The sequence below is a fragment of the Telmatherina bonti genome, assembly GCF_933228915.1.
Source record: "Telmatherina bonti genome assembly, chromosome: 1".
Taxonomy (NCBI): Eukaryota; Metazoa; Chordata; class Actinopteri; order Atheriniformes; family Telmatherinidae; genus Telmatherina; species Telmatherina bonti.
Genome location: NC_136619.1, coordinates 3041984 through 3059282, shown reverse-complemented (window position 1 = coordinate 3059282; position 17299 = coordinate 3041984). Strand labels below are relative to the sequence as shown.

General features: G+C 47.0%; 1 protein-coding gene across 1 annotated transcript in view; it reads right to left on the bottom strand.

The window, feature by feature from the left end:
• Nucleotides 1-17299, bottom strand: part of snrpa1 (small nuclear ribonucleoprotein polypeptide A') — a gene marked incomplete at its 3' end in the record, with an annotated part of 35523 nt that overhangs the window by 10614 nt on the left and 7610 nt on the right. The window contains exons 7-8 of the mRNA XM_079243251.1: nt 15319-15391; nt 15092-15185 (exon numbers count right to left, since the gene is read on the bottom strand). Of these exons, the coding sequence (XP_079099377.1) occupies nt 15092-15185; nt 15319-15391 (167 nt within the window). The remainder of the gene's footprint in view (nt 1-15091; nt 15186-15318; nt 15392-17299) is intronic.

Genomic DNA, 17299 nt, shown 5'->3' with positions numbered 1-17299 from the left:
CGAGCCTACCACAAGAGGAAGGTTGAACCAGTTTGTTTCTCTTTCTTTTTTATTTTTACATTTTCCCTGTAAAAGGAACTTTGGTTTAAACCCAACATGACAGAAATACAGAATTAACATTTTTTTTTCCTGTTTTTTTTTTTTTAATTTTTTTATCACAACTTGAGCCAAGAAGTGGATAAAAAATCCCTCTTTTACACACACACTGTAATCTGTCGCACATTGTTGAAATGTTGGGAACAGACATTTGGGGAGAAACGCTGTTTTCAGCAGCTTCGCTGCTCTGATTCGTTCATGTCACTGTGTTTTTACGTGATCGGTGATTGACAGGTGATGTTTTTCTGAATCACAAACGGACAGACATGACAGCCAGCGGCACAACCAGCTGGTAGCTGGAGAAGATCTGGCCCACACGCCCTGCTGCTTATCCAACAAATGCATTTTTACTTTTACTTTACTGGATTTATTGTGACTGAAACAATTCACCAAACCCGGCTCAGGAATTTTCCTTCTGAAGAGATTTTCTAGATGAACCTCAGCTGGTTGTGTCTGCCAGTAGGGGGGTGGAGGGCGGCCACTCCTTCACTCTCGTTCTTTTTACTGAAGGTCAAGTAAATGTACCCTGACTGACGCATTCGGCTAGATTAATGCTGAATTATGTCAACATCCTTGTTTAGCAGGAGTACATTAATACAATCCCTCCACCCAGTAAGTTATGAAAGATCTGGCATGGAGATGTTTGCAGTCTGGTACGGCCTTGCCCAAAGGCACTAAGGACACATTTAAACAACAAGAGTACTGAAGTGCCGTGTTGGCTGATCTATCATCACAGCTGTGGCCTGATGTTCCTGTGAGACCTTTCTTTCCAAAATCCTCAGCAAATACTTCCAGTTGGGAGGTAAACCGGGAGCAGGATGTGGCTATGACCTGCAGGCAAAGACCCAACACAGCTGTTTGATTGATGGGCTTCGGCTAGAAAAGGTGGAGACAATTTTACACAACACACACACACACACACACACCTGTTGTCTAATATTTGAACAATCATAATTCAGATATCATTAAAAAAAAAAATCTACACAATGTTCTGAATATGTAAGTTACACAAATCTTTCTTCCCCTAACCTTCACTGAGAAATGTCTAAGCAGAACCATACCCTTAAACCGAGTCCAAACCCTCTTATACTGGAGGAGTCCTGCCAAGTTCTGGTTCCCATCACCATACAAACACAAACACATGAACGCTGTCAGAGAAACACAACCAGGCAAATGTGGGACATTAGAAGAATATTGTCATAATGATAATGGAGGTCTGGACCCAAATGCAGGACTGGAGGTAGTAATGCTGAATCTAAACGTTTAATCCAAAAGACTTGACAGGAAGCTAACAGAATGAACCAGCCACGAGGAACAGAAAGGCATATAAATCCACAGGAACTAAACAAAACCTAAACGAGACCAGGTGGACTAACGAACAGGAAGCCAGACATGAGAGAACTAAACAAGGAAAACTACAAACTAAAACAGGAAACCAAAACTAAGATTACAAAACACACATAATGACCTTCAAGGGCCGGCCACCGGAGTCCAGAGACAAGTGGGAGGAGGGACCAGGAGAAAATAGAGTCTAGGAGGCCAAGGTGGCAGGTGACCGCCTGGCCTGGATCCAGAGGTCGGCCGGGACGACGGGGGCAGACCTGGATCCGGAGGTCGGCCGGGAGGCTGCACAGACAGCAGACAGCGGACCATCCGTGTTTCTCTGCATGAATGCTCCAGCGGTTACGCCAATTTTACAGCGATCTTCAAGGATTAAAAAGGACCATGCTGTTCGCATTTAGATTTTTCCACAGCCAAATTTTTCTGATGCTGTTATAGAAACCAACCATTGCATGTCCCTCCCGATCTCCTTCATATTGTGAAGAAATATTCATTTTCAGGCAGAAAGTCACATTCTCATTGGAATCCGTTAAAGGGAGGGGGCGGCACTTCCGTTCAACACTCTTATCTTTCAGGCTCGATTACCTGACGGCGTGTCGTGCGCACACACTCACTCCCGTTCACACACTGAGCTCCGTGGACCACACAGTAACACACATCCCGCAACACCATCATATTTCATCATCATCGGGGATTTGTTGCTAAGCTGCCGAACGAGCTGCAGGCGCTGGCAATGGTTGCCTTGGCAACGCCACAACAAGAGACATTACATAGTCCACTCAGCGCTTTTCTTGTTAAAAACATTTTAACAGTAAAAACAACATTAGTGATTGATCTCATGTTATTTCCTTTGTAAGTAACCATGGTATAAGCGGGATAATGCCCTCCAAGGTGTCCATTATCAGAAATTAATGGACGACGCGGGGGCGTGAACCGCCCTTACTGATGAAATAATTTATTGAATGATCACCGAACACAGATTCCTTAAAAAACTTAAAAAAAACACATAAAGTTCTAAACATTTTAATGTAGTAAATGCATAAATTGTAAAAAAGTACATGCTGCCCTAAGGCTATAATTATTTCTGTGTGTAATTATTAACTTTTCATCCACTGAAGAAACATTTTTAATGGCCATATATGGTATTTATATTGGCTAATGTAGCATAGAAATAAATGACCATGTTCTCCTGATGCTCGGACAGTCCACCACTACTTCTGTTCATTTTGGGACAGGGAGGTTTAAACCAACCAGTTTTATTTATTTTATTTTTTTTAATAGAGAACTCATCCCCTCTTTTTTTAGCTGGTATTTAAAGGACCATCACACTTCTTTGTGACATTACATGACACTTAGACAGTGGCAAAAATATCCCCACACAGAGTGCTAAATAGACCTGACTTACCTCGTACCCATCCATCCCAATACTGGCAACAATCAGGCGTAGTTGATCACAGTACCGGCATTAAGGAGGAACACCCAAGAGTCAGCACACAGTGTATAATGCAGCCCAATACCATGACAAGTGGAATACACTCTTTGTCCCGTTTGCACATAATTGTGAGTAGGAACTGATCTCCACTTTTTGTTATAGTACGAGGACCAACACAGTAAACTATGACACGGTCAAAGGGCCGTTGAATTGAAGGAATCGGATACAACGGAGCAGAGGGTATAATCTGGTTAGTTTTACTGACAACTTGGCAGACATGAAAACTATGGTAGAATTTGGATATACAAGATAAGGTTTCATGCCAGGCCAAAAGAAACGTCTTAGCAAAAGGTTGTATGTTTCTGAAATGCTTAAATTACCAGACCACTGACTTTCATGTGCCAATGACTAAACCTTTTGCATGCACTGGGCTGGAATGACAATCTGTTTAGGAAAGTTCCAGTCTGAGCCATCTGCACCAGTTGGCGACCATATACGTGTGGCAAGAGGAGCAAGGTATATCGGCTCTCGTCGTTTGCGACAACGCCACGTCTGCTGTAAAGAAAAAAATATATTTAAAAAAGCTCCACAATTACTCACACTGAGATCAACAGCGAACTAAAAAGCTTCCCTCAGTGGTGAGTTAAAAAAACGATTAAAATGTTCTAAAATAAAAGGGACAACACAACACATTAACAGAGTCAGCTTCCCCACAAAAGGTAAAGCTAGGGAGGGAATCGTCCTCACAACTGGACAGTGCAGACCAGTCAAATTCCTCCACGCAGGAGTCAGCCTGCGGATTCCTCTTGATTCCGTCCAAAGTATAAAAAGACAGAGGCAAAGCAGCAGCCACGTTCCAGCGGCCCACTTCACGAGCCACAGCCCAGGAACTTGCTTGTTAGGCTATTATCAGCCAGGCCTTCAGTCCCGATCAGACATCTTCCCAGTCACCCGGAGAGCGGTGCAAAAAGCTTGATGCTTTTTCCCACGGTGAAAAGACCAGTACCCTGCGATGGACTGGCGAGCTGTCCAGGGTGTATCCTGCCTGTCGCCCAAAGCCGGCTGGGATAGGCTCCAGCTTCCCCGCTACCCTAAATTGGAATAAGCGGTTTGGAAAATGAATGAATGAATGAATGAATGAAAAGACCAGTAATGAACTAATCAGCAGGGGTGAAGGAGACCCACAAAGGGATTTATTTGCAGGAAGGTCAGCCAGCAGAAATGTGCACTCAGGTATTTTCAGAATGACGCTGCTGTGTGCAGCACTACCTTTATACCAGTCAGCAAGGTGCAAATCAGACTGATCACCAAGTGCCAACACCTGGAGAGGTTCTCTCTACCCCCCCTTTTTGCATCGTTGGCCCAACAATGAACCAGACAGTAAATCTAGTCCCTTACCCAGGCCGAAAGAAAGCCGAGACTGAGCTTGACACAGTGTCAGGGGGTGCAGCAGCCTGCTGTGCCACCCTTTCCACAGGCCTTGGGAGATGGACATTGGGGTGCTGGCCAGCAGTGGCTCGTGTAGTCCTACGAACCACCCTACTGTGCATCCCTGCACCTTCAACTAGGGGAGCCTCCAAAAAATTGCCCACAGGTGGGGCCGTGGTAGACCCATTTGGCCCAGTGGGAACCAGATTACCAGGCAAGGGAACAGATTGAGTCTGTGGAGCTATTACTGTTGGGGCCTCTGACCGAACAGGCGAGGCCACCAAAACTCCCAGAGGAAAGCACGAATCATCATCATATGACAACTCTGATTGTGAAGGAGAGTCTCTTCCTGGTGGGTCAGTCACCAACCCAGGAGGATCCACTCCAATAGCAGGCTTCAACAGTGAATGATGTACATGCCTGGCTTTTAGTGGATTGGCTACAGGTGCAACAGTATACACTGTGCCAGGCTGTGGTGGGCTTTGAGGACTTTATGGACTAGAGGGTTCCACATATCTTGTGTCTTATGACGCCCTCTTGCACTAAAGTCACGTACCAGCACCAATTGCCCCTCAGCCAGTGGTGCCTCTCTGACGTGTTGATCATGATTTCTCTTTCTGTGGTCAGCAGCCACCTGTAGCTACTCTCTGGCCCCATCAAATGCCAGCTTCAGATGAGCTTGATGCTCATGAATCCAATCACTAACACTCCCAGCAACAGGCTCTTGCACTCTACCCAGCAGAAAGTCAACTGGTAGTCTTGGCTCCTGACCAAACAGGAGAAAGAATGGTGACATCCCAGTTGACTGATGGGGTGTGGTGTTGTAGCAATACAACACCTGGGGTAAACAGCAGTTCCAGTCCCGTTTCTGACTAACAGGCAGTGTTCGCAGCAGATTGTGCAGTGTTCTATTAAAGCGCTTACACTGGCCATTGCCCGCTGGATGGTATGGAGTTGTGCGAGACTTCTCTAACTCATACAAACTGCAAAGCTGCTGGATCAGAGAGCTCTCAAAATTACAGACTGGGTCTGAATGTATGCATGCAGGAACACCTAACTTATAATATCACTCTGTCACCAACACCTGGGCTACTGTAGAAGCTCGCTGATCACGAGTGGGAACAGCAACAGTGTACTTGGTAAAAACATCTGTCATCACCAGCACATTTTCCAACCCATTGTGAGTGGGTTCCAACACAGTGAAATCAATAGCCAAAATCTCATTTGGCCGTGAGGCCAAAAGGTGACCCATAAAACTATGGGTGGTTGTTCGAGTGTCTTTGGCAAACTGACACCGCTCACCGGCTTGACACCACTGTGTCACATCTGCGGACATACCTGGCCAATAACATCTTGACCGCAAGAGCGACAAAGTTCTTTCCACCATGGCCATGCTCTTGGTGCACTCCAGTCAATACCTCTTTGACCAAAACAGCAGGTAGAAATAACTGCAACACTGGTTCTGCACCGTCTGGACGAAAAACCTGGCGGTAAAGCACTCCCTTTTCCTCAACCAGGCAATCCCATTGACGAAGGAGTACCAAGGCAGGTTGAGAGAGCCGTTGTCGCTCCTCATAACCGGGATGTTGCCTTCGTTCCCAGAAAACTGACACCTCCTGCATAATGGGGTCAGCTTGCTGAAGAGCATGGATATCAGTCAAGGTATGCTGAGGCAACACCGTAACAGCAGATTGCGTTGCATTAGCATGCTCCACATGCAAAATTTCCAGCAGTGGTTTAGGCAGCGGCACACCAGGAACCCAAGCTTCCAACACCTGCTGATCAGGGGGATGCTGACGTGATAAAGCATCAGCAATTCTGTTGTTTCGCCCTGACCGGTATTTGATTTCAAAATCAAAATCTGCAAGTTCGGCAGCCCAGTGTTGCTCTTTGGCACCCAGCTTGGCTGAAGAAAGGTGGCTCAATGGGTTATTGTCTGTATAGACAATGCATTTCTGACCCAACAAGTACTCCCTGAATTTTTCAGTCATGGCCCACTTAAGGGCCATAAACTCCAACTTCATGGAGCTGTAATTTTGCATGTTCCGCTCAGGGAGTCTTAACCTTCTGCTTGCATAAGCAATGGGCCTCACCTTGCCCTCTTGCTCTTGAGAGAGGACTGCCCCCAACCCACCAATACTAGCATCTACTTCCAAGATGAAGGGCAAGGAAAAATTGGCATAAGCCAGCACAGGGGCAGTAGTCAGCTTTGCTTTTAGTGCTTCAGAGCTCAGCCGACATTCCTCAGACCAAGCCTCTGCCCAACTTGGATCCGTTCCCCTTTTTAGACTTCTTACCACCCAGTTCTGCAACCAATGATGCAGTGGAGCAACCAGCTTGGCAAAACCCTGGCGAACCCCAAAAAGGAACGCAGCTCTGACACGTTTGAAGGAGGCTGCCAGTTAGTCACTGCCTCAATCTTAGTTGGGTCAGTGGAACGCCTTCAGTCGAGATAACATGGCCCAGATAGTGTACCTCTGGCTGGAAAAAGGAACACTTTGAGAGTTTTGCCTTCAAGCCCTCCTGCTGTAGCCGCCCTAGCACAACCTCCAATATCTCCAAATGTTGTTCTATTGTGGAAGAAAAGACCACAATATCGTCAAGGTAGAGGAGGAGCGTTTGACCTTGTTGATCACCAAAGATGCGTTGCATTAATCTTTGGAATGTACTGGGGGCATTACAAAGCCCAAAAGGCATTCGGTTCCATTCAAACAGGCCAAAGGGTGTACAAAAGGCAGTCTTGGGCCTATCACCCTCAGCCACTGGGACTTGGTTGTGCACACTGGCTAAATCCATTGTTGAAAACCACCGTGCACCTGTCAGTGCATCCAAGGATTCCTCAATATGAGGCAGAGGGAATTCCTAGTTTTGCTGTTGAGCTGTCGATGTTCAACACACATTCGCAGTGTGCCATCTTTTTTCTTCACTAACACAATGGGAGAAGCATATGGGCTAGTGCGCTCCCTTATCACCTGCGATTGCAACAGCTGGTTGATATGCTCTTTAACAAGATGATAATCAGAAGGTGGTATGCGCCGCTAGCGTTGTCTTACTGGGACATTGTCCTCCAAAGGAATGTCATGTGATATCAGGTTGGTACAACCTAAATCACAGAAACACAAGTCAGAAACACAGCTGCTGCTTTGCCGTTGAGAAAAATACAACCAACCAATATACACACAAAAATAAAATAAAAAGGAACAAGTCTCCACTTAACAGTAAATCCTGCCGACAACGCCAGAATGTGGCAAGAGGAGCGAGGTATATCGGCTCTCGTCATTTGCGACAACGCCACCTTGGGAATTTCACCCAAGGAATTATGTAACAGAAGTTTGTCTACTAAAAATATCGGAGACTTGTTCCAAGTTTAAGAAGTTTTATTTAACAATTAAAAACTTAAAAACTAAAATGGAGCACCAAATAAAAACTTGCAGGCGAGGCTGTGGAGAAAGGGGGGTTAAAACCAAGGGGACATCTCAAACTAAAATCACCCCGCTCACAAACAACTCACCATCACGCACAAGCACGCAGTGCCACACCAACCGCAAGGTGCAGAAGACAACACACAAAAGGAGATGTCACCACCTGGTGGACCCGACCGCTACCATCAGCTCTCGTCTGCTGTAAAGAAATAAATATATTTAAAAAAAGCTCCACAATTACTCACACCGAGATCAACAGCGAACTAAAAAGCTTCCCTCCAGCGGCCCACTTCACAAGCCACAGTCCAGGAACTTGCTTGTTAGGCTATTATCAGCCAGGCCTTCAGTCCCGATCAGACATCTTCTAACCCTAACACACAGACCAATCACTGAGGCCGACACTCAGTCAGAAATTACATGTCTTAAAGGGCTGCACACAAACTTATCTAAGGCATTTTCAACAATATGCTTGCTGCCTTCTTGGCTTGTTCAACACTTGACACTATCGAAACATTTCCACAACAGCTTTTCTGATCCCAGACAGCTTTTTGAGGCACGGACAAGGGTTCTCGGGTTAAAGGAAGTGCAACATCAAAATCTGACAATTCCCATTTTTGGTGTTTCAAAACCTCTTCTGCATTTAACAGAGTTGTCTCATTGTCAGTCCCTCCTGCCTTGTTACAGTCGGAGAACAGTGACATGAGTATTGAATCAGAAAGAGATATGTCAGTGTTTTCACACGACTGTCCACTTGTGACAACCCAAGTTGGATACAGCTTGGGGTTTTGGGAAGAAGATTCAGGAGTCTTATTGGCCATTGGGTCATCCAATACCTCTAAACTCAGTCACTAAACCACCAGCAACATCATTCCCCATTAACAAATTGATGCCTTTTATAGGTGGATTGGGACAAACAGTGAAAGGAAAAACCTGTGACTAGTTTGGACTCTATGTAAACATTATGTACAGGTCTGGTAACATATCCCATCTCAACACCACTCAAAACTGAGTTGAAACCACAAGATGAATGCTATGTGAACGGCAGCACTGGCAAGAATGAGAGACTGGGAACTTCAATGTCTCTTAAGATGCAAACCAGCTACAGATCAGCAGGTTCACCTGTCAGGGAAACAATGCTGTCAAAAATGAATGGTTCACAGCATGCATCAGGTACTTTGTCCTCACCAGAACCTAGGACTTCATAGTGGGGCTTTGTATGAAACAAACTAACACCCCTGGGAAGTTGGGAACTTGACTGATTTTTGTGCTTCAAAGCCAAGCAGTCTGCGAAAACATGTCCAGGTCCATGACAGTAAAAAACATTCTCGTGTCGCCTTCACAGTGGAAATTTTGACAGGGTGTGCTGGGAGTACTGGATTATGGCAGGGGTTTTCAGTACCAACAGGGAAGGTTGTCTAATGCATAAGCACATATTCATCAGCAAGAACAGCAGCTGATGTGAGGGATGTCACCTTCTGTCCATTTAACTACCACACAACATGATCTGGTACACACTTCTTAAATTTCTCCAGTAATACTAAATCCCACAGGGAATCATAACCATTAGCTTTTGAAGCGACGCACATTTATCAAAAAGAACGTTTTTTTCTTTAATACGACATGAGCTTGTCCAGCTGTTGTCCTCTGCTGCCGAAACGTCTGTCGGCTTCAGGAACCAACTCTAAGTCTGCATGGCAGTGGATTTCATTTTGTCCTTCAATGGTGGAGCAGCTACTACTTCTTGTGCCTTTCCAGACCGCTGACGCTGTAGTGTAACGGGGGGAGAGAGATTTCTTCGCCCGAATGAACCAATAACCAGCTATTCCAAGGAGCAAACTGCCAGTCAGCACACAGGGTCCTTATAGTAAGATGGCAACACAGTTTATTAAAAGCAAGGAAAGTTAAAAAGGAGAGTCAGAGTTCTTTTTCCCTTTCTTGTCCTGTTGACGCAAGGAGATAGGCTTTTGTTAGTGTAGGCGGTCCGGGTTCTTAAAGGACTGTGACCACTCGTCCAACATCCCGAAGTTGGATCCACTGCACTCCAGGCCTCCTCCGTCCCTGCTGTCGGAGTCGGCCTCCCGGCCTTCGCTCTCGGCTTCCGCCTCTGCCGGCCGCTCTGTGTCGCGCTCCAGCCGCTCTGCCGGGCGTTCACCTGGAACACTGGAGGAAAAGGCTCCGCCAGCCAATCTCCACACACCTGGTCCAGTCTCCCAGGTGGCAGCAATCAGGTGCTGATTAAGGCACCTATCCTGGGAGGAACAGACACCTGTGACAGCAACAACAGAGGCCAAACATCCTGTGGCCAAGTCAGAGCATTGGCAATATGCTCAAATGCCGAAATTTGGATTCTTCAAACCCAGGTACCGAAGCAAGACACCTACTTACACCAAAGGCGGCAGATACAAAGGGCCCAACTTGCAGACCTCCAGCAGGGGTAGGCAGTGGTCTAGTTGAGCCTCCAGCTCTAGCTAGCTGGCACACTTTTACCTTTGTTTCTGCCTCGATTTGGAGCTATCAGAGGTCAAACTCGAGTTGAGTTTGCTGAGCTTGTACTTCCTCTTGTGCCTCAATCTCAAGTCGTGCCAGATCTGCTTTTAGTCATGCGCCACCGAGGGCATCCAAGCTGCCTGGAGAGAGCGGATCAAACCGAGGGAGGCCAACCAGTGTACTACCCAGCGTTCTCCACCATTCACATTATCCTCCTCAGCATCGGCAGTAGGACGCATCACTTCCTCCTTGGAGTCGCCCTCCACAGGAACACCCTCACATGGCACTGTGTTCACCACAACAGACACAAACACTCCCAAAGCAAACAACTTTCCCACTAAACTAGCCTTTATGTTGCTTTTAGTAGCCTGTTTCAGGATAAAAGGCTGATAAGGTCCAGCAATCAAGATTAAAGATGTTGATCTGCAGTTTCATGAGGTATAAACATGATGTTCAAGCCTCTAGGAGGCTTGATGATTTTATTAAACTCGTAACCCAGTTCAGTTATCCTTTTATTTTCCATTTCAGGCCTTACATAAAGTTTGACTGTGATTACAAAATGATCAAAAGGGGGAATGTAATGGGAATTTTACATGTATGTTTTCAGCATGTTTAAACATTATGATGAATTTATATTTGTGATTCAGCTGCAGCTCTGAGTTCAGATTCACTTTGAACTTCAGGTAAGCGGTCTGACTGAAAACCACTGAAATCCAATCAAGTCTAAAACCATACTCGGCCATCAGGCAGGCAGAAGTAGCTCAGTGCAGAAGGAGAACGCTGAAAGAACAGATAAAACCGTTCAAATATGGAAACTACTCAAACACTAAAAGGAATCACAATAAAAATACAAAAAAAAAAAAGGAAACCTCCAAGACCACCAGGGTGACCGGACTTCAACAGTCTTCAAACTTTACAAAGTTCACAAGCTGTCGTTTAAACCGAATTGCACGTTCCCAGTCCTCCCTTGCTTGCTCCCAGATCAGCTCCACCTCCAGGCAGGTAGGAGTGGCTTTCTGAATGCCACCGGTTCCCAGTTGGCAGCCACTAGTTCCCAGTTGGCAGCAGCAAGCCAGGTACAGCAGAGGAGAGAGAGATTTGTTCTGCCCAGGTGCTTACATCTCCCCCCTCCCATTGGCCTGACTGATGTCCATACCCAGCAGGTAGCTGACCTCTAGTGGTCCTCTGGGATTGGCGCAGGACTGGTCCACCGTCGCCTTGTGGGCAATATGGTCTGATGTTCCTGCTCCAGGCGATGACGGTCCAGCCTCCTCCCGGCCCGGTGGGGGTTGTCTGGGCTGCCCGGTACCAAGTAGGAAGAGAACCCCACACCAGCCCCGGCTCTCTCACCCCATCTGGTGGGGTATAGTGGACTGGACAAGGCTGCATTAGGTCCTGGTGTGCTGACGGGAAGACTCTTCCAGTCTGGGATGGCTGTATTGATCATTTGGAGGCGATACTTTGATATCCACTTGTCAATATTTCAGATTGTTTGTGGAGCATGTAGACAGCAGTCGGTGTGATGTTTGCTCTTCAGCCCAGAGCTTCAGGCAGTCCAGTCCAGCAGCGGCGTTTTGTTCTCATGTCACATGATCGTGACAGCCAGTCAGGTGTCATGGATGCTTTACACGTTATCATTCATACGAGTGCAGAGCATGAAATCCTCAACGGTGTTAAAACATACCAGTTTAATGCAGATTAGTGCACGGATTACTTTCTATATTTTTCTTCCATTTCATAAAAGTGATTAATCTCAGTGATTAATTTAATCATCTTGTCAGTGTTTACTCATTAGTATGCCTGGATGCAAATGGTCTCAGGAAGAAGAAAAAGGTTTATTTCACCACAAGCAGACCTGCAGGATCTGCGAGGACTCTGCAGCATCAGCTCCCTGAAACTGAATCCATCTGGACCGGTCCCAAGACCTGCTGAAGTCTTGGTCACACATCTTCATATTTATATTCCATGCTGCACTGATCCCACAGCTATGCCTGGTGGGGGGGGGGAGAGGACCCTGGCGGTTCGATAACCAGCTGCAGAACTGGCTCTAGGGACGTGGAACACCACCTCTCTAGTGCGGAAGGAGCCTGGGCGGTTCCGGCCAACTCGCCGCTCGGGGTCTGGAACCAGTTCTCCTGAGGACGACTGGACCTTCTTCTGCTCTGGAGCGCTCCAGGTGAGAGGCGGCGGGCGGGGTGGGCATTGCCCCCCAGCTCGGTGCCCGCATGCTGGGCTTGACCCGGAGGACCAGAGAGGTCTGCACCGACATAACATTTAGGTTTTTTAAAATCATATTTTACGTTTCTGAAGATTGAAAAATAAATTCAAAAGAAAATTAAAAAGAGAAACTTTTACAGTTGCTAGTAGGATTCTGGTGAACTACTTCCAGATGTGTCCACGTGGACCAGACTGGAGCAAACTGGGATGGCTGGATCTGGTCAGCAGAAAACGCCATTCTCTGCTTTTTGTGGTGAAACCGACATTTTTAACGATAAACTTAAACTTGGCCGTTTCTTCTCCGCGCCGTGCGGACCTCCTGCCAGCTGGACGAGGAAACTCACGCAGACGGAAAAGATTTTATTTTACAAAACATTTTGTTAAACATGCAGCAAAAGAAACTTCCAGGAAACTCAGGAGCCGTTCTGATGTGGTTGTTGATCCATGTCATCTTCATCATCATCCTCTTCTTCCCCTTCATCTCCGTCATTCATCTCCTCGTCATAACCTTCCTCCATACGCGCCTCCGCACCTTCCTCCTCCTCCTCCTCCTCCTCCTCCTCCTCCTCCTCCTCCTCCACGCCAGGTGGACCTGTTTCAGAAATAACATCCAACCAGTCAACACACCCATTACCAACTGGGAACGCCACAGAGGAGTGAAGGTTTGTTTCCGTAAACCATCGGCGGGACGGATCCACCAATCAGATCATCAGATTCTCCGTCACATGGTGGGTTCAGTCCATCTGGCACGCAAGACCTGATCCACCTCAAACAGGACCTTTCTAGACCTGATCCCAGATCTGAATCTAGACCTAATCTTAGACCTGTGCCTTAACTTGAACCTAGATCGGAATTTAGAGCTGAACCTAGACCCCAATCTAGACCTAAACCTAGACCAAATCCAGACCTCAACCTAGAACTCAACTTACATGTGATCAACTGGGATCATCAAATCACATGACGAGTCTGGAACAGAGTCCATCTGGTCTCCACAGACCCCAGGACCTTCTTCCAGCTCCAGACTCTTTCAGGTTCCCCACCACCCTTCCAGTTTTTAACAGCGTCAGACAGTTCTGACTTTTCTTAAACAGAAAAGTCAGAACTGTCTCACCTTTCCACCACCATGGATGCATCTTTCCACAAGCTGGTTGAAGAAATAAGCTACTCGTTGCCTCCAACCCGCTAGCTCGGTTAAACCCGACCCGCTAGCTCGGTTAAATCCAGACGGTCAGGTTCTTTAGGCCAGGCTGTGTTTCTGTTAAAACACCAGAGCGTCATTTCTAATTCTGCAGCAGCAAACCCGGCGTACGCCAGTTCCAGTCCACTTCTGGGATTTGTAAAACCAGGACTTGGTAAAACGTCCCGACCTCCACGCCAACTCACCCTGGCGTACGCACAACATCTGGAGAAACGGGAAACGGCGACACCAAAGGAAGAAAATAAAACCAAAGTAATGGTGGGAAATTTAAGACATTTGTTGCGAATCAAATCTAAACTTTCACACAGCAAGTTTTTCAAACTATAGATATTTCCATGGCCAGTTTTAACACGGCATTTAGATTTTATTCAGTTCTAGGTTAAGATAGAGATAAAAAGAAAATACATGTCCAACATCCAAATCCAATGTCCACAAAGGATGTATAGACTTTTAAAATGACTGAAAGAGGTTGAGGTTAACAGAACCTTGTTATCTAGTCAAAGTGTGATTCTACAGGCCAGTTTACTCTATCCTCACACAGGAAGAAAACAATGCAATGTACTTGCCAGGCCACTAGGGGGTACTGTTGCATGGCCTCAGTGTTCCACCAGATACAGGTTTTACAACAGCAGACCACTTACATTAAAGGATGCAGCAGCAAAACACGACACAGATGTCTGTTGTGCTTTTCGTAGGTTAAACTGGGTGTCAAAACTTCCCATTTATGCTAGCCACGTTTTTACCCCCTTCGGTTTAAAATGTTCCTGATTTCAGATTGGCTGGGAATGAATCTATCCTGATCCGGTGTGTACATGAGCCAACGTTGTTGTGGTGTCGGCAGTACTTTCAAGAAGCAGCTCGATACTTGTACGCTCCTACTGCAAACAACGACGAAAAAAAGCGGAGAGACCTTTGAAAAAAGATACTTTCTATCACAGTTCAGTTAAGCTTGTTCCATCCTCCACGAGAAGCCAGAACTTTGCTCTTGTTCTCGAGGCCTCGAGAAGAAAATGACGTCATTTTGTTCTCGCGACGTGTTTGAAGACAGTTCTCGGCACACCGGGCTGGCAGAACTTTTTTCTTGTGGGGCTCCAAGAAGTATCGTGTGATTGGTCGGACATTGGAGGTGGGCGTCGTTAACACGAAGAAAACAGGAAGCGAAGTTGCTGCTTTTGTGTGTTTGCTGTTGCCGGCAAAACGGATTGTTTTGATAAAACAGCTGATCGAGGTGGTGAGAAAGTACCAACATTTTTACATGTGGCATTAAAACACTCCCAGCCGCGTGCACGACCCGCCCTGCCGCTGACGAAGCTGCTCATTAAATATGAAACTAGAAAAGCACGCAGAGCGGAAACCTCCACCAAGCATGATTTTAAAGAATCCTTTTAAAACGTTCCTGGATCCAAACGGTGATCCGCATCACCACCAAAATAACCCTCCTGCAGAGTTTCTCCTTTGGTCCACACTCACCTTGTCTGAGATCTCGTCCTGGGATCTGTCCAGCCTGCAACATCCCCTTTAACCTCTCCACCTCTGCTAGTGATGAAGCATTACTGATGGCGTTCTGGAAGAAAAGCATAGATGTTTCATGTTTAATAGTTTTCCTAGATTTACATTTTCATTATGATGGACTGCTAAACTGTGTTGCTGACAGGGAGTTTTATGTGTATCCTATAAACCAAACAGATATAGGTGACCTTGATGGCCTCAACGTCGGCTTGAGACGGACCCATCCTCTTTTCCGGCTGCGCTGCTACTCCAGGGGTAAATCTGAGAATAAAAAAAAGATTTGTTCAGAAAAAACGGAGATTATTATGCAAGATATAGGTATAGCCGATTCTTTCTTTCTACCGGTAACTGAAACGACATCAGTGAGAGAAAACGGGAACGGCGTCGGTATGAGACAACGGCGTCGGTAAGAGACAACGGCGTCGGTATGAGACAACGGCGTCGGTAAGAGACAACGGCGTCGGTAAGAGACAACGGCGTCGGTATGAGACAACGGTGTCGGTATGAGACAACGGTGTCGGTAAGAGACAACGGGAACGGTGTCGTAAGAGACAACGGTGTCGGTATGAGACAACGGTGTCGGTATGAGACAACGGTTATTATGGAAGATATAGGTATAGCCGTTTCTTTCTTTCTACCGGTAACTGAAACGACATCAGTGAGAGAAAACGGGAACGGCGTCGGTATGAGACAACGGCGTCGGTAAGAGACAACGGCGTCGGTATGAGACAACGGCGTCGGTAAGAGACAACGGCGTCGGTAAGAGACAACGGTGTCGGTATGAGACAACGGGAACGGTGTCGTAAGAGACAACGGTGTCGGTAAGAGACAACGGTGTCGGTATGAGACAACGGTGTCGGTATGAGACAACGGTTGTCGGTATGAGACAACGGTTGTCGGTAAGAGACAACGGTGTGAGTAAGAGACAACGGTGTCGGTAAGAGACAACGGTGTCGGTATGAGACAACGGTGTCGGTATGAGACAACGGGAACGGTGTCGTAAAAGACAACGGTGTCGGTATGAGACAACGGTTGTCGGTAAGAGACAACGGTGTGAGTAAGAGACAACGGTGTCGGTAAGAGACAACGGTGTCGGTAAGAGACAACGGTGTCGGTAAGAGACAACGGTGTCGGTAAGAGACAACGGTGTCGGTATGAGACAACGGTGTCGGTATGAGACAACGGGAACGGTGTCGTAAAAGACAACGGTGTCGGTATGAGACAACGGTGTCGGTAAGAGACAACGGTGTGAGTAAGAGACAACGGTGTCGGTAAGAGACAACGGTGTCGGTAAGAGACAACGGTGTCGGTATGAGACAACGGTGTCGGTATGAGACAACGGTGTCGGTATGAGACAACGGTGTCGGTATGAGACAACGGTGTCGGTAAGAGACAACGGGAACGGTGTCGTAAGAGACAACGGTGTCGGTATGAGACAACGGTGTCGGTATGAGACAACGGTGTCGGTAAGAGACAACGGGAACGGTGTCGTAAGAGACAACGGTGTCGGTATGAGACAACGGTGTCGGTAAGAGACAACGGTGTCGGTAAGAGACAACGGTGTCGGTATGAGACAACGGTGTCGGTATGAGACAACGGTGTCGGTATGAGACAACGGTTGTCGGTAAGAGACAACGGTGTGAGTAAGAGACAACGGTGTCGGTATGAGACAACGGTGTCGGTATGAGACAACGGTGTCGGTATGAGACAACGGTGTCGGTAAGAGACAACGGGAACGGTGTCGTAAGAGACAACGGTGTTGGTATGAGACAACGGTGTTGGTATGAGACAACGGTGTCGGTATGAGACAACGGTGTCGGTAAGAGACAACGGTGTCGGTAAGAGACAACGGTGTCGGTAAGAGACAACGGTGTCGGTAAGAGACAACGGTGTCGGTAAGAGACAACGGGAACGGTGTCGTAAGAGACAACGGTGTCGGTAAGAGACAACGGGAACGGTGTCGTAAGAGACAACGGTGTCGGTAAGAGACAACGGGAACGGTGTCGTAAGAGACAACGGTGTCGGTAAGAGACAACGGTGTCGGTAAGAGACAACGGTGTCGGTATGAGACAACGGGAACGGTGTCGTAAGAGACAACGGTGTCGGTAAGAGACAACGGTGTCGGTAAGAGACAACGGTGTCGGTAAGAGACAACGGTGTCGGTAAGAG